This window comes from Daucus carota, chromosome 6 (assembly GCF_001625215.2).
Source record: "Daucus carota subsp. sativus chromosome 6, DH1 v3.0, whole genome shotgun sequence".
In the NCBI taxonomy this organism is placed as follows: Eukaryota; Viridiplantae; Streptophyta; class Magnoliopsida; order Apiales; family Apiaceae; genus Daucus; species Daucus carota.
Window position 1 is genome coordinate 35,789,620 of NC_030386.2, and position 26,150 is coordinate 35,815,769.

At 33.5% G+C, this 26,150-nt stretch overlaps 6 protein-coding genes across 9 annotated transcripts; 5 read left to right on the forward strand and 1 right to left on the reverse strand.

The window, feature by feature from the left end:
- Positions 1-1,193: 1,193 nt before the first annotated feature.
- LOC108192796 (uncharacterized) lies at positions 1,194-6,628 on the forward strand. Its single transcript, XM_017359284.2, has 7 exons — positions 1,194-1,398; positions 1,590-1,691; positions 1,779-1,893; positions 1,967-2,082; positions 4,855-5,040; positions 5,440-5,579; positions 6,257-6,628. Exons 1-7 carry the CDS (start codon positions 1,274-1,276, stop codon positions 6,436-6,438), a joined length of 966 nt encoding a protein of 321 aa, XP_017214773.1. The 5' UTR covers positions 1,194-1,273; the 3' UTR covers positions 6,439-6,628.
- Positions 6,629-7,919: 1,291 nt separating this feature from the next.
- On the reverse strand, positions 7,920-14,854 carry LOC108225000 (uncharacterized). Of its 4 annotated transcripts, XM_017399787.2 has the most exons (12): positions 14,678-14,791; positions 13,676-13,736; positions 13,479-13,537; positions 12,869-12,993; positions 12,692-12,786; positions 12,369-12,574; positions 11,353-11,535; positions 11,076-11,276; positions 9,485-9,635; positions 9,341-9,404; positions 8,198-8,263; positions 7,920-8,109 (listed from the first exon to the last, which is right to left on the reverse strand). In XM_017399787.2, exons 3-12 carry the CDS (start codon positions 13,505-13,507, stop codon positions 8,033-8,035), a joined length of 1,197 nt encoding a protein of 398 aa, XP_017255276.1. In that variant the 5' UTR covers positions 13,508-13,537; positions 13,676-13,736; positions 14,678-14,791; the 3' UTR covers positions 7,920-8,032. The 4 variants fall into 4 exon arrangements, with proteins under 4 accessions (XP_017255276.1, XP_017255275.1, XP_017255278.1 ...); XM_017399786.2 differs by lacking the exon at positions 13,479-13,537 and having other exon boundaries at positions 13,693-13,736; positions 14,678-14,852; XM_017399789.2 differs by lacking the exon at positions 13,479-13,537 and having other exon boundaries at positions 12,869-12,988; positions 13,693-13,736; positions 14,678-14,834.
- A 741-nt stretch (positions 14,855-15,595) lies between these two features.
- On the forward strand, positions 15,596-17,113 carry LOC108225280 (norbelladine synthase). Its single transcript, XM_017400112.2, has 2 exons — positions 15,596-15,998; positions 16,635-17,113. The coding sequence occupies exons 1-2, from the start codon at positions 15,818-15,820 to the stop codon at positions 16,922-16,924; spliced, it is 471 nt and encodes a 156-aa protein (XP_017255601.1). The 5' UTR covers positions 15,596-15,817; the 3' UTR covers positions 16,925-17,113.
- A 1,395-nt stretch (positions 17,114-18,508) lies between these two features.
- LOC108226475 (norbelladine synthase) lies at positions 18,509-19,630 on the forward strand. Its single transcript, XM_017401440.2, has 2 exons — positions 18,509-18,893; positions 19,179-19,630. The coding sequence occupies exons 1-2, from the start codon at positions 18,713-18,715 to the stop codon at positions 19,466-19,468; spliced, it is 471 nt and encodes a 156-aa protein (XP_017256929.1). The 5' UTR covers positions 18,509-18,712; the 3' UTR covers positions 19,469-19,630.
- A 1,394-nt stretch (positions 19,631-21,024) lies between these two features.
- On the forward strand, positions 21,025-22,022 carry LOC108225425 (norbelladine synthase-like). Its single transcript, XM_017400282.2, has 2 exons — positions 21,025-21,330; positions 21,608-22,022. Exons 1-2 carry the CDS (start codon positions 21,147-21,149, stop codon positions 21,892-21,894), a joined length of 471 nt encoding a protein of 156 aa, XP_017255771.1. The 5' UTR covers positions 21,025-21,146; the 3' UTR covers positions 21,895-22,022.
- Positions 22,023-22,166: 144 nt separating this feature from the next.
- LOC108226988 (norbelladine synthase-like) lies at positions 22,167-23,329 on the forward strand. The gene is made up of 2 exons (XM_017401983.2): positions 22,167-22,626; positions 22,920-23,329. The coding sequence occupies exons 1-2, from the start codon at positions 22,443-22,445 to the stop codon at positions 23,204-23,206; spliced, it is 471 nt and encodes a 156-aa protein (XP_017257472.1). The 5' UTR covers positions 22,167-22,442; the 3' UTR covers positions 23,207-23,329.
- Positions 23,330-26,150: the final 2,821 nt, after the last annotated feature.

Genomic DNA, 26,150 nt, shown 5'->3' on the forward strand with positions numbered 1-26,150 from the left:
TATTGTTATCGGCCCCGCAGGGGCATTCGGTTTTAGCCATTTGCAACTAGTTGCAACTTATTATGCAGCTAAACGTAATTTTCAAAAGATTTTCTTAAAGTTGCATTTGTGGTTGCATATAAGGTTACTAATAGTTGCATGTATGGTTGCAGATGCAACCACCGTATTTTTGCAATTTTTTTTTGAAAGATGTATTTTCGCAATTTGTTTAGAAAAATGACAGTATTTTTGCACAAAATCTTTTTGATATGGGTATAAATGAAAAAAGCCCATAATTTTTTTGATAAAAGTAGATAATCAAAATTTTGATTTACAAAAAACATTCAAAAATAATAATTTTTACTATGCGATCGATCCACATAAAGAAGTGTGCCAAAAATCAAAATATCAAATAAAAAAATAATGGGAGTAGAAAATATTCAAGAAGGATGATCAGAACCATAAGTGATTGTGTAAAATTTATTACATGTGTAACACATTGTGATTCTATCATATCTTGACTATATTTCAAAATAGTATATTATTAATATATTATAATTAATATATTATATTGTTATAACTAAAATATATAAATTTAATATAGTAGTATACGATGTGAAATTTTATTACAGATTTATTAAAGACGTTGAGAGTTTCGATAAATATATAAACTATAAAAATAAAATTTTAATATTGGAGTTGAGTTTTCCAAAAATATTCTTTATAATTTTTTATTTATAATACATATTAATATTTTTGAACTAACGATCCTACGTGGTTGAGATGTTTTTAAGCATTTCAAGTTGCTGACCTGAAACTTGAAATTTAATGATTTAAACTAAATATATTAATGTTATTTTTTAATTATCGCATGATATTGTTTTGAAAGTAATATCATAGATCCATACAATCTATCTATGATATAGTATATTATATAAATATATTTTTATTATTATTATTATTTTAAAACTAAAATATTAATAATTTTATTGGTCGATCTAATTTTATCAACCACTCAGTATTATTTTACAGTTCTCTTTAATACACAACAATGAACATGTTCTAATATCTTTATATTATCAGTTAAGTCAAACATTTAAAAATCCGATCTCGATTTATATTTAGTTAAATTTAAAATAAAAATAATAAAATTAAAAATATTATAAATTTCCGTACACAACGTGTTATAAGCTGCTCCGCGTAAACAATAGTCGGAGGTTAAATTTTATTAAAAAACGCTTTGTTCTCGTAGTAAAATAGGAAGATCAGTAGACAGCACGCAAATCAAGAAAGTATGTGGGTGGAGCTTCTATGTGGTCTAGTAATATACAAGATCATTACTCGTTTCTTCTCCGAAGACGATGATGATATTGCTGTCGGATCCTCCGACTCAACCGCCCTCTTCACTGTCGCCGACAGGTTTCTTATTATTTCAGATCAAAGATAGTATCGTTTTGCACTTATTCAGCTGATTGATTATTTTTTGTGCGAATTTTATTTTGAATTTCTGAGTTTTCATGAATGGGCACCACGTGTTTGTTGAATTGTCTGTTTAAGTTTTTGTTCTGTATGTGTTAAATGAAAGTTTTTGGTTTGGTTATTGAATTTAGGCTTGAGAAGCTATATGGGGGGAAGGCTTATGTTGGCCTTAGAATTCCTGATGCCGATACGGGTACTCAGAAGAATGTCGATATAGTTCTTGTTACTAAGAGGTGATTGGATTTTGGATTGTAGTTTAATGTCTGAATTGGAAAATGTGGAATGTTTGTCGGGTTTTTACCTATGTGTGTAATTTGCAGGGAGGCGGTTGTGGTTTCGGTTAAGAGATTTGGAGGGTTTGTTTCTATTAATGCGGATGGGAGTTGGGTTTGTGTTGGTGGGAGTAAGCACAAAGAGGAACGTCATCCTGACCCTGTAAGTAATGGTTTGTTTATTGTCATCTTTATCTAGCAAATTAGATGTGTTGACCCTGCTATTAATGTTCCAGATAGCAGAGACAAAACAACAGATTGCAATTCTTGAATCATATCTTGAACAAAGAGGAGTTTCTGTTCCAGAAGGTTACTTCTCTTGCAGGGTTGTGTGTCCCAACCCGAAATTCAGGTAGATAACAGCTATATCTTGTTCCTTAAAGCAATTCTTGGCTCTAATTGCTGTTGTAAACTTGCATTAGTCCTTTATAGTTTAATTGTTATTACGTTTATAAATTGAAGGTTGGAGTATTTTTTGACAAGCTTTAGAGTTAAGACATCTGAAAAATGTATCTTTTAGATTGTATTAGGTTAAAAATACTCACATACATACATGAGCACTAGGAACTAATAATTAGAATTAAAACGGCACCTTTTCTCCGGCTTCCTCCTCTATTCTATGCAGTGTTCAAACGTTCCTGCAAGATGGATAAATCCTTCCAACTAATCCATGATTAGGACTTCTGCTGATCTGATTTCTGCGTAGACTATTCATAATTAAAATAAAAGCTAAACCAAAACAATATGCTGTTTAGTAAGATTTGTTTATGCTAAATAGTCATAAGAGCTTTTACTTTGAAATTATATATATGGATGTATTGAATTGATCAAATAGTTATTCCTAAATACATGTCCATTTTAACTTTATATTGGTCAAATTGACTATAGTTTGACTGAATTTTTGCGTATTATATAATTGGAAAAAATATATAAAAAATTATATCATCGAAAAGTACATCTGGCCTATTTTAAAATTAAACTTTCGGTTTCCTAAAATAATAAATGAATATATTTAATATCTAGTCAAAAATTGTTCAATTTGACTTTTAATTATTAAGTTCACTAATAGTTTTTTTTTAATTATTAAATTAATAGAATTTATCTAATTTGTGATCTGATTAATCCTTCTGGTTAGTCTGACCTAACCGACTGAATTTCAAATTCTAGAACATTGATATTCGGGCAGTACATCTAAGAAGTAAGAAGCATTTGCTTTTAAACGGCTGTATCTAACCATGTTTGTTACTTTGACGGGCCAGCTTAAGCTGTTCCAATAGAAGTTAAGGGTATCACAATTATCTTGAACAGGTCTGTAAAATCCTTGTTCAATCAATTTAATTATGTGTTTTAGTGGGTGTAATTGGCGAGCCTATTTATGTACTCTAAAGTCTATACTCTAGCTGTAAACTCAAATTTCAGAACCTATTTAATAATGATGGGTACAGATCCGACTTTTCAGGCATTCTTCTGGTTATGTCATATTTTTCAAGTACAAAAAACACTAATTTTCTTGATCTGGGTAAGATTCTGTGGACTGAGTCGCTAACTGTACTCTGTTGTCAATATTCGCAGGCTCTGTACTTTCTTTCTTCCCTGTAGAGGTAATAGAGGTAGGGCTGTCAAAATTATTCGAAAAATCCGATATCCGTTCGAAATATCTGTATTCGTATCCGGAAAAAAACGGATATTATCCGTATCCGACGTCAACCGGATATTATCCGTATTTGAATCCAAGTATTTAGGATACGGATACGGATATAGGCACATTCGAATCCGTAAATATCCGAATCCGAAAAATAAATAAATAAATAAATATTATGTATAATATAATATTTTATTTGGTTTAAAATATATTTATAATAATATTTATATTATAAACTAAACTAAGCATATGCATATTTTATTATATTTAATATTCAAAAATATAACACTTCACTAAATAAAGCTGTAAAGATGAAAATGGAAAAGTAAAGACTACGGACCCCAAGAGTCCAAAAAGACCAAAACCCTTGTCCATCGATCTGTCTTCAACAATCGCAAAAGCCTCCACTTCGCCGCCGTGAACATAAAAACTTATTGCCGCCGTGAACCCACTTCGACAAGCTCGAAATCTCATCCTACCTCATCCTACCTCATGAGCCACGCCTTACTCCTCGATTCTTATTAACGAAAAAGGTTAGTTTGTCGATCTGAATTTCAATTTCTTTATGTAACTAGTTAATTAGGGTATGTGATATCACTAATTTAAACTGTGAATTGATATCTTCAAAGCCTTTTAAGATTCCATCACACACTTTGCTTACAAATTTCCTCATTGTTTACTAATGGTTCACAGAATCAGTATCTAACCACCGATGCCTATTGTCATATAACACACTAACATAATGTATTTCTCATCTCAGTCTTATCATCTGCACTACAAAGGCCTTTTTTTGGAGAGCCGGAGGCTGGACCATGGAGCCGTGAATTTCATAAAATTTTTGCAATTTTTGAAAAATGGGTTCGGATTCGGATATTATCTGTATCCGGATAATATCCGCCGGACTCGGATACAGATATTTTTTTCCCGGATAGTTCCGGATTCGGATACGAATTCGGATACGGTTTTAAGTTCCCGGATTCGGATTCGGATATAGCTGTATCCGTATCCTAAATATCCGTTTGATAGCCCTAAATAGAGGCATGGTTTATGTCATAAATTTAAGAGTTAGATGTTTTTTCCCTTTTATAGAAGGGTATGCAGACTTACATTGCGTAAACTAGGACGCTTACTTTCACTTGTGGAATGAGTGATTGTCTGCCAGATCTGTTTTTTGGGCTGAGAGTGTCATTAATTTAGTAGAATCATGTACCGTAAATACCATAAGCTCTGTTGAAGCTGGTTCTCCAAAGAGATGGTTGCTCTCCTCCCATTCATCCTTAACCTTAGGCTGGCATATAACACAGTTGCTCTCTTTTGCTCAACATATATGAGAATCATTTGTATGTATAATATGTATTTTTGCCCAAATATTCAGTAACACATCACTATTATACTTGCTTTAGCTGTTGTTAGTAGTTACTGTATAATTTAATTCGTTAATATAAGGCTAGTCACCTGTGTACGTACTTCCCTCTCATGCAGTACCCTTCTATCGAATTTCCCGCCAGAGGTCATCACATATGAGCAGTGGATACAAATGAAAAAGGAGTCAAAGAGCATGTTTTCTGGATGGATGAAGGGTGCCTTCAATGGTGGGAAAAAAGAAATACAGGAGCAACTGCAGCAGAAGCTCAATTTCATCCTCAGTACGGCTCCTATGTGGGACAGGTCTGTTCCTTCTTATATGTTGTTTGTATTACTAGAGGTGTGTTCAACCTTTTGATGTTTCTTACTAGATTTTTCAGCATTAAAATTTTAGAGGTACTATGCCAAGGAGAGGCTAACAATCATTTAAAGTTTTCGTATGTTATTTTCATTCTTTAGGCTTAACATTAGGAGGGTAATACGAACGACCATGGTGGGGTTTCCTGTAACTTTCTTTGCCTGAATGGTTGTGGAGTTTTATTTACAGTTGAATATATCTGGGAATTCCTTTGTTACATATGATGCTCTTTTTGGGTAATTTTGATACTATGAAAACTAGGGACTGCTCTAATAATATTACTGAGAGTTATGCTGTGAAAAAGCTAGAAGTTTTGATGGTCAGGGTATCATGTACTTTTGTAGGTTGGAGCTCAAAGGGAAATATTTCCTGGGAGAATTTCTTGACTTTAAAGGAAAGCAGGAGGATATCCAGGCCCTGAGAAATATCAAGAGATCTAAAGTTAATCGTTTGATTGTCCAAAAGACCAGCATGTTTGGTCTTGGTAAGTACTTTAAATGTTCAGATTAACCAATGTTCATGTCTTTGACATTTGTAAGATGTTGAGATTGGCTCTAAAATTAAGCAAGAGGACTGGTTGTTGGAGTTAAGAGTAAGAAATATTCATTTTCCTTTGGTACTAAGTTTATTATGATAGTTTAGTTGAAACCAACAAAGAATAAGTGCCTTTCCAAGTATATTATTGATCTACAGATTAATTAACGGTGTTCTGATATGTTTTTTGGGCGAACAAATTTACGCGCTCTTTACAACTGGCAGAACTTTTCAGGCTATCGGTGGAACTCTGTACGAGGGCTGATGTTGCCGGTGTTAACAGACTTTTATGAATAAGAAAAGCCTAGTGTGACCAGTCCGACCCGGATTACCCCTCAGTGCTACCAACTAGACACTATTACTAAATGACAGGGTGATTACTGTTATAAAGCGATCAGTGCCATTCCTTATAATTAAGTTTGTGTTGTTTCATTATTCGAGAAATCACTAAATGAAGTAATTCTGTGGTGTTCCTGGTCCATTATATTTTTGCTTCACCCAAAAATGATTTGTTGATTGCTTAACCTCTGAAGTTTTTTCAAAATCTGGATTATGTGCATGTAGTTCCTCATTTAATTTACTTATAGTGAAATATAATCAAACTTATGTGTTGTCAACTAATTGCAGCTCATTCGACGCTTCAAGTCCTCTATTCTCCCCGAGACTATCGAACAGAGGGAGCATCGGGTTCTGATTGGAAAGAAGCAACAGTTAGGTCAAGTACTGAGGTATTATTTCAGCCTCAAAATTCATCAAAAGTTCGAAAAATCAAACTATCTTCAATCATTTCCATGTCTTTGAGTGCCTGAAATTCAGCTGAGCTATGTCGTTTGATCTCGCAGAATGTAATTAGTAGTCTATTATTGCATTTTCTATTAAATTTTCAGGCATACGCTGCCTTATAAACTGTTTGTATATGTATATGGTTGGGTTGGTGTTTAAGATGAGCTTGTAATGATACAATCCCTTTAAGGTAAAAAAAATTTCATTTCATTTTTATGTTTCTAGCAGTGATTTTTATTTCTGAATAGTGTTATTCATTTCCCTTTTCCGCTGTAAATGCTTGAAAAATGTTGCCTGGCTTATGTATGTCTGGTTGTATAAGTAGATGAGATCTGGACAGCAGGTAGTTGTCATCATTGAACAATGCTCGCTGACATTTCAGCTGTGAGTTCTGGATGAGAAATGACCAAGTCCCTATCCATGGCTATTGGCTAGTACCATAAGGTCCAGAATAGAACTTCTTCGTTTTTTTAAAGCCCGTCTTGATTTTTGATACACATTTTTTGATAGTTTGTTCTGATTATAGGAATTATTTTTTTCTTTTGTAAAATTTTCTGCTATGTTGAGATAAACAATTTTTGAGATCCTCCTTATATCTTACTACTTAACTTAGAGAAATTAGTGATATGAAAAGTCCAATAATATTTTACATCATAACTTATGTTTACATATATAATTTCTAAAATACTTACACCAATCACCTGTTACTGTTTAAAATTAAGTTTAGAGAAATCAATCACAACACCACATAAAAAGTTCAATAGAAATTGTTTTGCAGCATAATGGATGTCATGCCAACATAAATAGTATCTGAAATCCTTACTCCAACCATCCTTACATGTTCCTCCTTAAATTTGAGAAATCAACCAAGAAAAACACATATTACACCATTCGATTAAAACAACTTTTTGATTTCTCAAATTTTAAATAACTATTCATTCCATCACATAATTTATGTTCCATTTATTTTTATATCTTAAAATAATAATTTATTTGATCTTTAACTTTTTTTAAAAAAATATTAAAGATATAATATACAAGCATGTATTTCTTTTACGAGAAATACTAGAGATCTCCAAAAAAATAAAAACAAAAATTTTCAAAAAAAAAAAATGATATGTCAAGTTGTTACTAGTTACTCACATGATATAAAGTCCCTTTTATGCACATCAATTTAAATTGTTATCCTCTGCACATTATAATATGTGATAAAGTCAAATGAGACGAAAATTATGATAGTAAAGTGATTTTATTATATGTGGATAACCAATTCAAGCAACTCCTTCAAAAACGCTACAAGACCCAATTGTTCATAATATTTTGGTGTCCACCAATAAACTGTCGAGTTCTTAAAAAACTTGAATTTAAATTTTTTTAAAGATTTTGAAAATGCTCCACGAGCCCAATTGTTTATAATATTTTTGTTTATAATATCTCAAAGACTCCACTGAGTCGGCTCCTGAAAATTTTGAATTGCATTTAGTAAAAGATTACAAGGTACAAAAACTAGGTCACAAGTGAAGCAGCTGCAGTAACGCAAATATGGCTGTACACTTGATTGCAATAAAGTTAAAGTCGTAACCTGGCTCTCGAGAGAACCCCACTACAATCAATACTGCCTTAAAACGAGAATTCCTTTGGCAGTTCTTGAAAGTTATTTGATAAGAAGCTCTTATACCTCCTTTTCAGATCTCCACCTATATGATGTTAACATGTGATGCAGTTGTTTATTTGTTTAAAATGGAAAGCATTCAGCTATAATAGGACACATAATAGGTGACTTACCTTTCAGTTTACTTGGCCAGATATTCTCTTGTAGCGCAGACTGAACCAAATCGACAAGATTCATGCCTACATAGAAATTTTCGCAAGCATGAAGTTGGCTTAATTGAGCATTATGACAAGTAAAACAGTGATGAAGTTATTTAATAAAACCAGAAATATTGTCTTAAAACACTAGAGAAAGCAATTTAAGTGTTTTAGGATACAAAAAGAACACGCATTTCATTGCACGAGTTGGCAAAAATTATTAGCATAGTGCATATATACATATATGGGTCTTGGTCCCTGGCAGTTAATTGCCAGAACCTCTTAACAAGCTTATAGATTTTGGGTCGTTAGATGAATATCTAGCGGCTAGGGTTATAACAAAATTTTAATACGTCTAACGCTTTTTAACCGCAGAACAGAGAAAATGACCCCGTCCAGCGGTGGATGTGTTAAAAAAAATGTTATAATCCTGGCCGTTGGATTATCATCCAACGGCCCAAAATCTATAAGCCAGTTAACAGGTCCCTGGCACCCTATACATATATAGCGAGGGCTTATCTTCTTCACTCAAGGGATGTCAATCAGCCACAGCTTTTGTCTGCAATGTCTGGCTTCATGTTGTAAATTATGTTTGCATAATGATTAAGAAGCATGATATAGGCAGATACCTTCTGTTGAGGTTGCAAATATTAAGCATGATCGAGCAACAAGCCAGACACTAAAGCACAATGTTATGTAATAAGAAGCTTCAGAAAAGAAACACCAGAGAAAAAGGGATACTAGCATGTTAAATGAGTCAAAAATATATATTGGCAGAACTAAGGAAGTAGGGGAAGGTACAATCTCAGTTCTGCTACGTATTTGGCTCCTTGCAAATTGTTTCAGCAGATACTGAAAAACGATAAAGAGAACTTGAAATTTTAATCCAACTTGATTAAGATGAGACAAACATTACTTCTTAGGTGAACTGAAAAACATAAGTCAGCTGGAATAGTGGTCCACGCCACAACCTTTTGAGGAGAAGGAGATGGCAGGGGGGAAAGGACAGTTGTATTAACTACAAGCCTTGCCCGTGGATTTGAACAGGTAAGCTTATGAGGAGAGCAACTAATAAATCTTCCCAGAGGACCAAACACAACTTTTTTGAACTTTGCTTACCTGTTTTTAACGTTTGTCCTTCATTCAAATTAATCAAGAAAGATGAAATTTGGTTCTCTTGTAACTGCAAAATAAAAATACAGTCAAACACAACTACACAAGTGTGTAGCTTAGGAGAGTATAACATCAGTATACTGTTTATACCTTTGACAGAAGACCTTTTGCAAGCTGTAAAGGATCAACAGAAATGTTTTTACTATATGCAGGTGTGAACTTCCCATTCTGATGCCCTACAAGAAAGTGGTAAGCTGCTTGGCCAGGTGTAAGCTTTGCAATGGATGGAATCATTCCTGAACTAATTTAACATGAAAAAGAACAGAGGACTTTCTGGTTAACAGCCATTCAAAATTTAATGCAGTGGCCAAGATGAATGATGAATAAACATAAAATATCATTAAAATGTAACTTGCGTAGCATGAAAAACAAATAAATAGATGTAAAAAAAAATAAAGAGCATAAAATAGAGAGATAAAGGCCTTGTTTGGCAATTAGCATTTAGCGGATTGATTTAGCTGTTTAGACTAGCTGATTGAAATAGCTATTTTATTTGAAACTGTTTGGTAAATACTGTTTAATTAGTTCTTTTGTATTTTTAGTAGACACGTAGCAAAACTCTAATCGACAAACCTCGTCCAAGTAGCTTTTCCGAAATTAGTTTTTGAGTCCAAACCACTATTTCAATCCGCTAACTACTAAACACCAATATTAGATGATTCACATGGTCAAACCTCTAACTTTCATTTTCAAAAAAAAAAAAAAAAAACCTCTAACTTTCAAACAAGGCTAAAAAGAACTAGAGGAAGAAGAGCTAAAAATTGAGTTATTCCTTTCTCTAAACTTTAACTTCCAAACAAGGCCAAAAAGAATTGGAGGAAGAAGAGATAAACATTGAGTTATTGACAAAGGTCACGTGGGCTGATCCAAGGTTGAAGGTTATCTATCGAACTAAAGGAAGAAGAGCTAAAAATTGAGTTATTCCTTTCTCTAAACTTTAACTTCCAAACAAGGCCAAAAAGAATTGGAGGAAGAAGAGATAAACATTGAGTTATTGACAAAGGTCACGTGGGCTGATCCAAGGTTGAAGGTTATCTATCTGATATATGGCAATATTATCTTTACCTAAACAAAATATGTTCACATTAGTGATATAGATTGCCATAACAGTGTCATGTTGCTGCTTTAACTATAGCCAAGTAAAGACTGAATAAGGCCATGTAAAGGAGCAGTCACTAAAAATTTGGATTTCTGAAAGTGATGCAAGTATATAATACATTACAAAAAACAGAGTAAAATATTTTTAGGTTTCACTAGTTCATACAGATTACAGTTTTAAGTCACATATGATGCTTGATATCTTAGACTTCGGTTTCTATTTTCGTTTAATATGCCCTAACTAGTCGAAAGAAGGTAGTAGCATAACTGGACTATAAATGTAAGTACCTTCTTAACACACTACACAGGAAGTATCCAACACCTTTCTATAATTCCATATGCAGCACACAATCAAGTATTTTCCTTGAATAAATATAGGGGGTATATTAATTCTCACTTTTTATCTTTTCAAGCACGTTTGCATTACTGCAAAATAAGCACGTCATCTTCAATAAGTTTTCTGATTTGGTCGTCAAATACATCAATCAGTGACAGATGCATATTAAAATAGCAGAGTGCGAGAAAGAAACTTAACAATTACCCACCCAACAAAAAGTAGAGTTACTTCATCTCAATTTAGTACCTATCAGAAGTTGCAAGGATAACAACTGATGGTAATTTCCAAACACACTCTCCTCCTGAGTTTCCAATTTGAAAGAGTGGTGAAACACCTTCAGACGATATAACAACACCAGCTTTAGGTGATACTAATACATCTGAGAATTTTCGAAGAGAGTCTTCTGGAGCAAACAAAAGCATCACCAAATTGCTAGAAACTAGAAGCCTGCCATTTACAACGATTATATGTCTAAATACACATTGAATAAATGCAAATAAATAAAAGTAAACAATTATTTTACCCAGCAGAAAGAGGAAGGCCTCCACGTGAAATGATAATAGGTTCAGACAAGGCAGTTAGTGCTTCCCTTGCTCCATTCACATCAGCAAAAGCCTTACCACATAAGATTAAAGATGAACGTTCAGTATCAGCAGCAATAAATCCATTATCTCCTTTAATACCAAGAGACTCTCCAATACTTGAACTGAACAAGTAGAATGACAGAAGAAAAAACATTAAATATTCAGCCACAGCAGCAATGAGCTAAAACTATATATAGACCTGTACTGATAATCTGTATATTGTTTAAATTTATCTTCTGAAAAATAATATTCGTTGGTGTATGCATGTTATAACTGCTTTCAAAGTACTTTAACAGAAACTATATTATATGAAAAATCAGTATTCAGATTTTAAAAATAGGGCAAGTGATTTAGTATATATCTACGTTGTATCTAAAACATATTGCAGAAGTCGGAACGTATAACGATCAGGGGCAGTACTCCCTTAAGTCCAAATTGTGCACACATAAAGCATTTCCCTCGATCATAAAAGAAAGGCAAGACATATACAACTAAAAAATTCCAACCACAAAAGTTAGAGGAGCCTGTAGGAGAGGAAAGCATGCAACATGAAGAGCAAATGCAGTTCCCATTTCATTAGGGCGCTTAGATTTTTATAAAATATTTCTTCCTGTCAAGCATACAAAATATGGGCTTTTAAATTTCCGGACATGGTAATAGTTCTTTTACATATCAATCAAAGTCTGTGATCATTTTCAATATGTTTTAATTGGACATGCATATGTTTATGAGGAGGATAATGAGAGCAAGTATTTCCAAGTATTTAAACCTCAATCATGGTTTAAGAAAATGATTGCAATATATATCGTAGATTGATGTTGTATACACTATTGCATAGGCCTCTAAGAACTCAATATATGCCATATCTTATACTAAGACTACTAGGCATGACAAATATTTCCAAGTGCTCAGAGACAAGGCACTACACCATATACTTTGTGATTTTCTATGATACCTTATGGATGAGGCCACATATACAGTCAAAGGACAGGTATCATGAGAAACTGCACGACTAGGGGTTCTCCAGAGCAACTTGGAAAGTGACAGCACAGAAGATGGGCTGTCACTTACGATGCGAACTTTTGCATCACATTTTAGCAATGAACTAATAGCTCCATCATGGACATATAATTCTGAGACTGATGAAATGTAAGATGTCACCTGGAAACAAAAAAAAATATTGATAATCAAGGTTGTGACCATCAGTCCTCCACGTATCTACAGTAACCATGAACTATATAGCTCATAAAGAGGGGGGAGAAAGGGAGAGAAAGATGCCTGCTTTAAAAGTTTCGTAAATTGTGCCCTAGAAAGTTTTGAATTTCTCGAGTATTCATTCCCTCGAATGAGGAAGGGAACACTTAGAGAATGCTCTGTAATCCATAAATGCATAGAATTCAGAATAAAAACAGGAAAAAAATTACGAAACTACAATGATTATGACAAAGGTCCTACCTACATTTGTTGCACCTTTCTGCCTCAGTTCAAAAGCTGTCAAGTTCTGAAATACTTTTTCCTTCACAATGACGCCTTTCCCGGCCAGGCCCCAGTTAAGACCAGTAGACAATTCAGGACCTTCACTACAATTGGAAAATGGGACATCGAAGAATTGATATGTAGAATGAAGCTTACACATATATGTTATTCAGACTCTGGTACAACACATATACTAGTGTCAGACTCACAAAATTTGAGAAATGGGGAAACTGGGACACTGTCCTATTTTGACACCAGATAATTGATTAATTAACGAATATATTAGGTAAGATAGCTCAACAGAAACTAACAAAATAGCCTACATTTAGCATGACTTCATAAGGGACTTTGTAAATTAGGTGTCTTCTCCTCTTCATTTTCTCATATTAGATTCTTCTTTCTTCTCATATTTTTCTTTATGCATCTCAAGTACAACTGACACGTCATTTCCCAATTGATCAAAGAATTAACCAGTATAATATCAGACACAAAACAAGTGTTGTTCCCAGTTGTCCACGTGTCCTAGTTACATGCAGTGATTTTCTATCATCCTATACCTTTTATAGTATGGACACACTGTTGCACAAACCTGAGATAAGCCAATCCCGTAGTTTTCATGCGAGCTTAATGATCACTTGCATAGAGAAACTACAAATATGTCATACTTTTTGTACAATCTAAGTAATACAAGCCAACATAGCTTCTGTATAACTAGTATATTGAGCAAGCAGACATGTATTAAGCTTATAAAATATTGCTAGTGCATAGTAGTAGAGTGAATCTTACTATATAAAACAAATCACCTTGAAGCAGTCCTAACTGCATCCTTTTCTGAGGAAACTATATTCTGCAAGGTCAAAGTATCCAAACAATGCAAATCAAATTTAGAGCACTGAACTAGACGTACGAATTCATGGCTGCTATATGAAGAAAAGTAAGCCACGAGGTATATAAAGAGGCAAATGTCCCTTCTCTAGCGTCAAAAATTGACTTCTCATATAAACAAAGTCCCGAGGTACATCAATTTCACAAATTACAAGGAATTGGCTCCACCACCAATACTAACAACTAGCAAGGTAAATTCGGCAATTCCTACTACAGTACAGTACAGAATACAAATATTTACGGAATTTTGAGCAAATTCCTATAAATAAAACATTGTTTGTCGAGGTGTTCCACAATGTTGGGTGGCAACAAGCCTGATTATTGTTTCGCATAAGAGATGGAATGAATTTCAGACGCGGCTTTTCAGTTGATTGCCACAATTTTATACAAATGTGAAGTTAACTACTAGGTTTTAAGTTGATTACCAATCCCTAGGGTGGATAATATCTCGCTTAAAACATACTCCCTCCGTCTCAATTTATAGGTCCAGTTTGGAAAAAGAATTTGTCCCAAAATATTTGTCCCTCTCTTCTTTCAATACAAATTTATCTACATCTTAAATGTGATTTTTTTGAAACTCAACATTATTCTCATTTCTCAATGCACTAAATCTCTATATTTATTGTGATTTTTTTGAAACTCAACAATATTCTCACTTATCAATGCACTAATTAATGATACATATGATAAGATTCCATCTAACCAACTTTTTTCTTAATATATGTGTTTATTCCAAAATGGACTTATAAATTGAGACGGAGGGAGTATTGCAATATGAGTGAAATTAGAGCATAAGAGTTAGCATCCACCGAAAATCATCATAGCGGGAACAAACAGAGTTTATATGTAGAATAAAAGAGAGAGGGGGAGAGAGAGAGAGAGAGAGAGAGAGAGAGAGATTACGCGTGCAAAGTAACGATGTGCAGGAATTGGGGATTTGAATTTGTTAAAAGAGACATGTGCGAATCTCTTCATACCAGGAACGTATTGAAGAGTGGCGTTGCGAAGCAGAACACACACTACTACTGTGATTAAGAAAGTGAGGAGGCCTCGCGAAAAGCTCAGGTCAGGCCCAGTCGGGAGAGAACTGGGCTTTCAGCCCAAAAAATTTCTAAATTCAAACTCGCTCCTGCTCCAGTATCCTAAATCTAAATCTGTTGAGGTTGGTTTAGTTGGAGGGGTGACATGGGGTTTGAGATTGAGTGCAAAAATCAATATATACAATTTTTGTAAAAATAAGCTATTAATTTATATTAATTGAAAATATTAATAAAAGTATTATTATTATATATTTTTGCATCATTGATTAGATTTTGTATAAAATATTAATATTTCATTATTTTAACAGAGACACCAAAAGTAAAAAAATTGAATATATGTCATACCTCCATCTCATATTCACCTCCTCACTTGGGTATCAAAAATCCCATACTTGATTTCAGATACCCTGAACCAAACGACATTTATTACTTCTTCTATTTTTTAAAGAGTCATTTTTAAATTTTACAAAAAAAAATCTGACTGGTACCAAAATAATTCGTATCATCTACATCGCAATTATCATATACAAGTGAAGAATTATTTTTTTAGGATTACCCAACATGATTTTATTCCTTTTCATCTTTTTAAAATATACACATGTTTCGTGGCAAAAAAATAAAAAAAATATACACATGTTAACTTTATATAATTATTTTTGAATGTGAATGGCGCGGCAGTCAAAGAAAAAGAAGACAGGATGTACTAAAATAATCAAATATTTCACGTCCTCACGTTACTCCTCCATTAATAAAGCAATTCACAACAACCCCGAATCTTCTGTGCAAGTCAATGATCCAATATCAAGTCATCTAGAAGCCCAGGCCCAAGCCAGCCGCCTTCAGACTGAAATAAAAGTCTAGAGCCTATGCTGCTATGCATTGAATTTATAAGCTTCGACGCTGATATATAGCCTATATATAATCCACCTTCGAACAAGTCATAATCACAAATCGATATTTACTCAACATAAGAAAGCATACTACAGAACTACATTGAAGAGAGATGGCTGGGTCAGTTAGCTGTGAATTAGTGATCAATGCACCAGCAAGCTCGGTGTGGGATCTGATCAAAGGTCTTAAGTTAGCGGCTGCTATTGAAGAATCATTCACTCATCTTATCGAGAAAATCGACGCCGTCGGTGATGGTTCCGTCGGTACAGAACTCAATATCAAGTTCAAACCAGGTACCTTTCTTATTCATTCTTATATCTTCTTCATCGTTTCTCTCATTTATTTTATTTTTCACACAAATTTAAATATTAATACATGTTGGTTCATTTTTTAATGTCTTATATTTGCGAGATGGATTTTTGAGTTTTCGCCATTGGTTAGTGTTCCGGACAGTTTTGAGAGACATTGGCCGATCTGTTAAATTCAAAGTTATATTTTTAGTGATTGTTTGGTTTTATAATTACAATACTGATATTTTATTCGATGTTATAAGTTTGGTGATTGTTTGATTTTATAGTCACAATGTTAATATTTTATGTTTTTGAAAATGTAAAACCGATTTTGAGAGATGTTAACTGATTTGTTGTGCTATAATTTCAGTGGTTGTTTGGTTTTATAACTACAATAGTAATATTCTATGTTTCTGAAAATGTAAAAATGGTTCTTAGACAACAAATGTCCAAAAACAGTTTTGAGCACGGTTGAATAGCTTGGTTAAAAGTTTATCTTCCTGATTTATTAGCACAGATACTCAATAGATACTCACTTGTAAGTTGTAAGGCTATAAGTCATATGCGTAAAAAAATGGTTTTCGGAAAATGTTGTTTCTGAACCCAGAAAGCTGATTCCACATTTGTTTGGGTCATCAGGCACAGTTCCCTTTTCTTACTACAAAGAGAGGTTTACCAAGGTTGACAACGAGAGCATGGTGAAAGAGAATGAGGTTTTTGAGGGCGGTTATTGTGATTTGGGATTCAGCAAATACTTTGTTCGATTCGAGATCGTAAAGAAGGATGAGAATAGCTGCATTGCAAAAGCTACAACTGAGTATGAACTTAAGGCAGATGCTGATCCTAATCTCGCTTCCTTAGTTTCAGTTGATCAAATGATGGGTGTTCTCAACCTTGCTGCTAACAAAGTCGTAAACGGATCCAAGTAACTAATTAGCCTCTGATTTAGTTTCTGCACTTGGGTTTTGAAAGTCTTCAAGACTGTATTGTAATTTGGGAGTTGCTCTATTTTTATGTTTGTTGATTTTCCGTATTCATGGATACCAGAGACAATAAAGTTGATCTACACATTTGATTTCCTGAATTATGAATCCATATCGAATAAATTTAGTACCGCAGATAGTTTGTGAATACATTTGACTGTTTTGGATTTTTGCTATGAAGTGCCTTGAATCCTACCATAAGTTTGTTCTTGTTAATAAACAGAGCAGTTTCACCGCTATAATTCTTTAAAACATTAATGTTAGAACAGTAGCAGACAATAAATCTCTCTCAGGCTGACTGCCTCTCTTACAAGACTTGAATTTGTATCTCTCAACGAACTATTCCCTGTGTTTTTTTCTTGAAGTCATTTCATTTTTTGACACTATGTAGCAAAAATCATCATTTTTGAAACTGCGACTCTATTTTTTCACCCAGCGTTACAACCTCGTATGCAATTTCGACCGTATTTTTGAAAATAAATTTGAAGACATGAGTATTTTTAAAAATTTTCAAAAAAAAAAATTACTTATCTTGTATTTCATTGTTTATATTAGTTTTTTGACTTTTCGACATGGGCTTCTTAATCTTTTCACCACATTTTTAAAATTAGTTTTAAGATTTTACTTTTTCAAATAAAAAAATATATAATTGATATTTTAATTTATAAAAAGAACTTTTTTTAAATAATAATTTTAACGATGCGGTCAAAGAACTCGGAATTGTGTATCAAAAAGTCACACGATTTTTATTTCAAATTTGAGGGAGTAGTATATTTGTCTTGAACCCGTGTGAAGCACGAATGAAAATATAATTCAAAATTATCATATTTATAATTTAATTTTTAACATTATTATATTATTTTATATATGAAAAATTGTATGATAATTTATTAAATTTGATTAAATATTATTAATCAATCGTTTAGTTTTCTTTTTGAATTAAGTTTTTACAGTACTTTTTATATACTGTAAGGGCATCTCTAACCATCATTCTAAACTTCATATTTCTTCATTTTTAACTTTATAAATAAAGTAATCAATCTCCAATCATCCATTACTCTATCTTTATATATAAAGTCATGCACTATCCTACTCTATATATGAAGTTGAATTTGAAGATAAATCAAAAATTGCTTTAATTATAAATGAAGTAATGGTTAGAGTTGGATAAAGATATAAAGTGAAAAAAGTGAAAAATGAAGATGAAGTTGTTTTATTTATAAAATTATGATTGGAGATGGTCTAAGTCTGTAAATGAGTGTTTAAAAATAATATATATTTGTATCACTTGTCTATAAGTTATTTTTACTATGAATATATGTCACTGATATTAATGTTATTTTTCAATTTTTAATTAATTATAATCATATTTTTCATTTCTTCGTCTATAACAAAAATAATATCGACTTTGTGTAGGTCTCTCTCTTCTTTTTTTTTTTTCACAGGACCTGTTTGTCTGAATACACTAAAATTAAGAAAATTCACGATTTCACGTCTCTCGTTATATTGTCATCTTCTCTGCGACTCAGCAAGTCAATGATCCAATATCTAAGTCATCTGGAAGCCCAGGCCAGCCGCCTTCAGACTGAAATAAAAGTCTAGAGCCATTGAAATATAAGTTTCAACGCTACTATAGTGTATATAATCCACCCTCGAACAAGACATAATCACAAATTGATATTTACTCAACATAAAAAAGCATACTAGTATACTACAGAACTACATTGAAGAAAGATGGCTGGGTCAATTAGCTGTGAATTAGTGATAAGTGCACCAGCAAGCTCGGTGTGGGATCTGGTCAAAGGCCTTAAGTTACCTGCTGCTCTTGGAGAATCCTTTTCTGATCTTATCGAGAAAATCGACGTCGTCGGTGATGGCTCCGTTGGTACAGAACTCTATGTCAAGTTCAAACCAGGTACCTTTTCTTAATCGTTCTTACGTTCTTCATCTTTTCCCTCATTTATCTGACGTCGACAGAAATTTAAATACTTACGCGTTAACATGTCAGTTGAGAGATGTTAACCGATTTTTTAAATTTGATGTTGTAATTTTAGTGATTGTTTGGTTTTGTAATTACAATAATATTCTATATTTTTGAATACGTAAAATCGATTTTTAGAAAATAAATGTCTAAAAACAGTTTTCGGAAAACTGATTCCGAGACCAGAAAACTGATTCTGACATTTGTTTCGGTTATCAGGCACAGCTCCATATTCTTACCTCAGAGAGAGGTTTACCAAGGTCGACAACGAGAGCATGGTGAAAGAGTACGAGATTTTTGAAGGCGGTCATCGTGATTTGGGATTCAGCAAATACTTAATTCGATTCGAGATTGTAGAGAAGGATGAGAATAGCTGCATTGCAAAAGCTACAACTGAGTATGAACTTAATGCAGATGCTGATCCTAAACTTGCTTCCTTAGTTTCAGTTGATCAGATGATGGGTATTCTCAACGTTGCTGCTAACAAAGTCGTAAACGAATCCAAGTAACTAATTAGCCTCTGATAGAGTTTCTGCCCTTGAGTTTTATAATTCTTTAAGACTGTATTGTAATTTGGGAGTTGCTCTGGTTTATGGTTTATTTTTGTTGATGTTCTGTATTCATGAATACCAGAGACAATAAAGGTGGACTTCACTTTCTGATTTCCCGAATGATGAATCCATACCGAATAAATTTACATACTGCAGATAGTTTGTGAAATTTTTGACTGTTTCAAATTTTCGGTATGAAGTGGCTTAATCCTACCATAACTTTGTTTTTGTTAATAAACGGAGCAGTTTTACAACTACAATACTTTTAAGAATTTATATATAAGTTCCTCTCAAAAAAAAAAAAAAAAATTTATATATAAGTATCTCTCAGGCTGCCTCTCTCTTGACCTGAATTTTTATGTTGAGATTTTAAGTCATTTTCGATTTTAAATTGAAAAATATATACTCGTAACTTAGAAATTAGTACAATATAATATACATTTTTAATCAACTTATTTTATTTTTGTAATTTTGTTAGTAAAAATCAATTTCAACAATAAAATAAATAAACTCCCAAATTACTATTTATTATTTTCATAATAATTCATAGAACATCTATAATATAAAATTATCAAAATAGATAATTTAAAATTATAATTTAATGATAGGGGGTGAAAAAAATTATTTTCCATTATTAAAATAGTGACATCAAGGCCTTTCTCTGTCGCTTTGGCATGGCCATCTTTCCTTCAACTCTACACTTGGAACGAGTGTCTGGGTCGTAAGTGGCGAAAAATGTGTCCACACACAAACACACATGATCGTACTCTAACCTTGTGAGCATTTTACTCTGTGAATATCAAACGGTCATTATAAAAAAAATAGTAAGAAAGATCGGCATTGCTAGTATTTAAAAAGATATTGAAACTTTAGCTTAGGGCTGACAATTTGACACGTAACACGTTAACACGAAATGAAACAACACCAAAAAAATGATATGGGTTTTGATTTTTGATACACGAAACACAAAAATACACGAACATGAAATTATACGATAGATTTCGTGTCGGATATGGGTTTTCATTTTGGGTGCACGAAAGTACACAAAATATTTGTACATAGATTTCATTATATATATGTTATAATATATTATATATATAATTGTGTTAAATAAATATATATTTATATGAATATGTAGATGCATATTATAGATACATTAACAAATTTGTAGATAATTGTATGCGAGCATAAATATATCATTCATATTTAGTAAAACTATATCAAAAAATATATATTAAAGCTATATTTAGATTAAAAATATATTAATATTTTTATATATAATGTACATGAAAAGTACATGAAACGTTTATGTACATGAAAAGTACATGAAACGTTTCGGATCGGATACGGGTTCCAAATTAGGTACACGAAATTGATAATGGGCGGATACAGGTTTCACCTTTGAGTACACGAAACACGAAGATATACGAAACGAAACGAAACGATTGTCACCTCTACACTTCAGCTACAGGTATACTGAATGCCAACTTATCCATACAAATTGATGTTTGTGGCTGGAAAATAAAACAAAAAATTTAGCATGTGCTTCATATTGGATTCTTCAAGCCATCTTTACCCATTTGTATATATTTACTCCACAAATATTTAATAAACATTATCAGAAGATTAAGGAAGGATGCTTGGAACAGTTAGCGACGAGATAGAGGTGAATGCACCAGCAAGCGCATTGTGGGAAGTGTATGGAACCCTTGAGATAGCTGCTGTTGTCGAAAAGGGACTCGCCGCTCTTGTTCAAAAAATTGAGGTTCTTGAAGGTGATGGTTCTGCCGGTACCCTTCTTAATATTGTTTTTCAGCCAGGTACGCATTCTACTTGTCGGTTACTCCTTACAATTCTAAATATGGAGTACCTTTTTTTATGCAAGTGTACCTAGATGCAGGGGCGGATCTAGGAAGAATTTCCTCGGGGGCATCAAACAAATTTTCAGAAAACACTTACATATTCTCAAATTTCCTGGGAGAACTTCTATAATTTTGTAAAATTTAGAATGGTGAAAAAGATAGTGTCCTGTTTAGATGCTATAACTATCATACACTATACTAAGCATCTCTCCACAATCTATTGATTAATGATCAGGTGGATTTGCTTTTCCTTCTTACAAGGAGAAGTATACAAAGGTTGACAATGAGAAGAGGGTGAAAGAAGCCGAGGTTGTGGAAGGTGGTTATCTTGAAATCGGATTCAACAAGTATCTAGTTCGGTTTGAGGTTATAGAAAAAGATGAAGAGAACTCCATCACCAGAGCCACAATCGAGTATGATATCAAAGAAGAATTGGTTGATAATGCTTCCTTTGTTTCAATTGACCCACTCGTGGGGATCATGAACCTTGTTGCTAATCATGTTCTTGTAAAAAGTAATTAATTAGTGTTTTCCTTCCTGTATTGAATGTTGAAGTTCATATGAAGCTGTAATTTTGCCGCACTAGACTGCAACTTGCTAGTTGTTGTACCAAACTTGTTTGTAGATAATACAAGACGGCCATTAATGCAGTGGAATCAGACTATTTTATTATCGGTTTGGCTAGTGTGTGCCCATGGGCACATGCTAAGCGCGTAAATTTTTGTATTTGGGAGATTTTGATTGGTGTGGTTGGTGTATTTGCAGGGGGATCCACCATTATCATGAGATAGGAGCCAATCAAAATGATCCAAGCACAAAATTTTCCTTGTTTAGCATGTGCTCATGGGCACACCATAGAAAAACCGTTTTATTATTGATATCACTCCATAAAGAGTTTGGATTCCGCGGCAATGAGAGCCAATAGTATAGTAATTTGATTCATCTGACTCTGAATAAATGTATAATTAAAATAATGATCCTACCAGCTAACTATCTGCTTCCTTTTACAAAGGAATCTCGTGGTGCTGCATAAATGTAGACGAACATTAAGGAAAATAATAGAAGGAAAGATGTTTGGAACAATCAGCGGTGAAGTAGAGGTGAATGCACCAGCAAGCGTAGTATGGGAAGTGTATAGTTCTCTTCAGCTAGCTGCTATTGTGGAAAAAGGACTTACTGATGTTGTCGAAAAGATTGAGGTTGTGGAAGGTGATGGTTCTGTTGGCACCGTTCTCAAACTCCTTTTTCGACCAGGTATATTCATTTATATACGCCGTTGATTCAATGAGTTTATGGCAAATTTGGAAATTTTCATTTGAAATTCTGGATTTGATCAAATGACAGGTTTGGATTGTTAAAAAAAGTTGGATTTAAATTTTAATTGAAATTCAGGACATACATATGTCCGTATAAAGCTGAGAATTTAAAATAAAATACATGTTCTCAAACGCAATCTTATAAAATTTTACTATAGAATGGTTTATTTTAGCGCAGAAAAATTTAAACGTTAGTCAAGACTCACCAAGGCCTTCATATATTTGATGCAGGTGTAGCTGCATTTCCTTACTACAAGGAAAAGTTCATGATGATTGACCACGAGAAGAGAGTGAAAGACGTTATGGTTGTAGAAGGAGGTTATCTTGACGTGGGGTTTGAGCGTTATCTTATTCGGTTAGAGATTATAGACAAGGATGAAAAAAGCTGCATTACAAAGTCCACAATTGAGTATGACATTAAGGAAGATTATGCTGCTAATGCCTCATTAGTGTCAATTGATCCTCTCATGGTTGTTATGAACCTTGCGGCCATTCACATTCTGGCCAAAACAAACTGAATTGGGGGCTTACTTTATGCATTCAAAATCTTCAAGTTCTTCCCAGAGGCTTCCCTTTGTTGTAATTTGGTTGGCTGGTTCTAAAAGATTGTTGTTATCAAATTTTCTCATCTTTCAAAATAATCGAAAAATGACAAAAACACCACCATTTTCACTTCTTTTTTTTTTTTTTTTGAATTCACCACCATTTTCACTTATATATACAAAAGTATCAATTTTCAAATTAATGGCCGAAAGGCCCGAAACTACCTTCATATTACCTCTTTTGACTTTGAAGAATGGGTAACCCAATATATTCAGAATTGATGTCCATAACTTGGGATAAATGATGTAAACAGTATGTAAACAGTGTTGTTGATCGATGTTGTTGATCGATGATCAAGTGTAATGTTGTATACAATAAAAATTTTAGGATATGAAAAAACAAAATTTCAAAAAGAGTACCCATTCCAAGAATGGGTATCACGGACTCACGGTTATCCGATTTTAAAATACCTATTAATATCACATACAATAATTATTTCAAGCCGGATACTCATTCCAAGAATATATATAAGAAAGGTGTTTTTGGCGGAATTCTTGTCAAGAAAAATAAAAAACGGTATTTTTGAGGTACGCCCTTGAGAATTTGTTGACTGCACAGCTCCATTGCTGGTGCGGTGTATACCAGCAACCATGACACTAGAACTCCACCAGCTTAATTATCTTGCATAGAAAAATAAACCTTCAACACTTTGTGATTTTAGAAGAATTGGTCATTAGTCATTTAATATGGTATTAGAGCTTAGACTCGCGGGAGACTCGAGTTCGACTCCAATCTTTTTAAATATATTTAAAATTTTATAATACTATCTTTTTAATTTTAACTAAATATTTAGAGAATTGGAGATATTTCTAAGAAAATATATCATCTTTGTACACAGTAAACATATTTATTTATTTATTTTAACATAAAAACCCGCACTCGTGCAGGATACAAGTCCCTCTTCAACCAGCTTAACCAAAATATAAAGACCATATCTGTCGAGTCACTAATATCACATCAACAATAATCATATTAAAATAATATTTTACTCCTAGTAGGGCCGCGTCCTTCTGAGATGCTAACTTTGCGAGGGCGTCAGCATCCCCGTTGAATTCTTTAAGTACTTTGTTCACTTGCACCTCTTCAAACTGATCTAACAATCCTTGGACACATCTGAGATATATGTCTGTTTTGGGTCCATTTGCTTGGTATCCGCCTTTTATATTCTCGACCACCAGCATAGAGTCGACTTTGATGATAAGCTTCTTTACTTTCATCTCAAGGGCTAGTCTCAACCCCCCGATCAGGGCCTTGTACTCTGCATCATTGTTAGAGAGTTGAAAGATAAAATGAATTGCATTCAAGAGTCTATGCCCTTCCGGGCTTACCAGCACTATTCCGACTCCTGCTCGTTTACGGCCCCCGTCTGTGTGTAATATCGACCAGAGCTCGGGTACGTTCTCCTTAGAGTACGTCTACCATCTTCGCTCAATTGATAAGACCGATGGTCATAAAGTACTGGAGTTTCTGATTCTGGAATATTGGACCTATAGCCTGTAATCTCTGTCAAAATAGAAAGTTAACTATATTAAAAATTCGGTCTTTCTAATGTGTGCTCAAGGGCACACAATAAACACCAACTTTCATAAAAATGGCTTCATTTGATTGGTGGAATTAATGTGAATGCAGGGGGACCATTAACATTTATTATCCATCCACCAATCAAAAGTTAATATTTTTATGGGAGTTAGGAATTATTGTGTGCCCATGGACACACCATAGAAAATTCGTTAAAAATTTTATGTAAATGACCGGCCTACCAAAAAGAAGACAGACAACTTGTACATTTTCAGCAAAGATGTACTTACATATTTGTTACAACTTATAACATACAGAACGATGCAGCTGTATTGCAGTATATAACATTTTTTTTTTGAAAAGCGGAGAAATTTCATTAAAATAGCGAATGTCCAAGGGTTTCTTTACAAAAAGGGGCCTAACACGTAAGCCAGTAAGCAGTCAAGACTGTCAAAAGAAAAGAAACCTAAAGACATAAACCCTGAAAAGCTTACCGACAGAGTATAAACCAAATAAAACAAAGCCACAGACACTTTTTTTTGTGAACAGTAACCAGTACTATATCTTGCCAATTGCAAAATATGACTACACATTTTGGCATTCAAAGAATACTACCTACATCCCAAATTAGATGAGTTAGTCGATTTTGGGCACGTAACTTTAAGTCTATTGACGGTATACTTCCAAAATGTATTTTTTTTGTTTTTTCTTTTGTAAATAAAAATTTCATATTTAAACTTTTATTTGCAAAAATAAAATTTTAAAAATAAGTCATGTAGCTATGCGATCAATTGACCTTAAATTGTGTGTCCAAAGTCAACGAGGTTATCTAATTTGAGATGGAGGGAGTAATTGTCCAAAATACAATAATAATAGAGTTGTTCACTTTGCATTATCGTATTTAACCGTGAATTAAACCAACGGAGAATACATATCCAATATCTCTCACTTAAAAGGAGAGTTTGGTAGGGTGAGACATGGACAAACCTTGTGCAAATGATAAAGTCTACTGAGATTAAAGGTATCAATGGCCAAAAGAAAAACAAAGTCTATTTCAGAAAAGGATGTTCGACTCCCTGTGACCCCCAATATTCTCAGAATTTATTAAGGACACGAAGGCAATGTTATGCCCCAAAAGATGGACGCCCGTGATCTACTCGACCCATAAATGGGCTTTCGAGTCAGGGGGAATGTTAGAATATGATCCTGGTAAACCCTCCTCCTAACATGAGGTTTTAGGAGAATTGGTCACTTAACAAACCACATTTCTTATAGTAATACAAACGAATCTTGTCCAGACCTGTTGTTGATATTCCCAGCTTTTCGCTTCTTGTCCTTTGT

Bases quoted from the DNA above. Each gene is read 5' to 3' on its own strand.
- LOC108225425 (XM_017400282.2), top strand. From the start codon at position 21,147: ATGCTTGGAACAGTTAGCGACGAGATAGAGGTGAATGCACCAGCAAGC. The intron at 21,331-21,607 runs GTACGCATTCTA...ATTAATGATCAG, and splicing joins TAATATTGTTTTTCAGCCAG to GTGGATTTGCTTTTCCTTCT.
- LOC108226988 (XM_017401983.2), top strand. From the start codon at position 22,443: ATGTTTGGAACAATCAGCGGTGAAGTAGAGGTGAATGCACCAGCAAGC. The intron at 22,627-22,919 runs GTATATTCATTT...TATTTGATGCAG, and splicing joins CAAACTCCTTTTTCGACCAG to GTGTAGCTGCATTTCCTTAC.
- LOC108192796 (XM_017359284.2), top strand. From the start codon at position 1,274: ATGTGGGTGGAGCTTCTATGTGGTCTAGTAATATACAAGATCATTACT. The intron at 1,399-1,589 runs GTTTCTTATTAT...TATTGAATTTAG, and splicing joins CTCTTCACTGTCGCCGACAG to GCTTGAGAAGCTATATGGGG. The intron at 5,580-6,256 runs GTAAGTACTTTA...AACTAATTGCAG, and splicing joins GACCAGCATGTTTGGTCTTG to CTCATTCGACGCTTCAAGTC.
- LOC108226475 (XM_017401440.2), top strand. From the start codon at position 18,713: ATGGCTGGGTCAATTAGCTGTGAATTAGTGATAAGTGCACCAGCAAGC. The intron at 18,894-19,178 runs GTACCTTTTCTT...TTCGGTTATCAG, and splicing joins CTATGTCAAGTTCAAACCAG to GCACAGCTCCATATTCTTAC.
- LOC108225000 (XM_017399786.2), bottom strand. From the start codon at position 14,749: ATGAAGAGATTCGCACATGTCTCTTTTAACAAATTCAAATCCCCAATT. The intron at 12,575-12,691 runs GCATCTTTCTCT...TTTTGTTTCCAG, and splicing joins TTACGAAACTTTTAAAGCAG to GTGACATCTTACATTTCATC. The intron at 11,277-11,352 runs GTAAAATAATTG...TGTAAATGGCAG, and splicing joins GGCCTTCCTCTTTCTGCTGG to GCTTCTAGTTTCTAGCAATT.
- LOC108225280 (XM_017400112.2), top strand. From the start codon at position 15,818: ATGGCTGGGTCAGTTAGCTGTGAATTAGTGATCAATGCACCAGCAAGC. The intron at 15,999-16,634 runs GTACCTTTCTTA...TTGGGTCATCAG, and splicing joins CAATATCAAGTTCAAACCAG to GCACAGTTCCCTTTTCTTAC.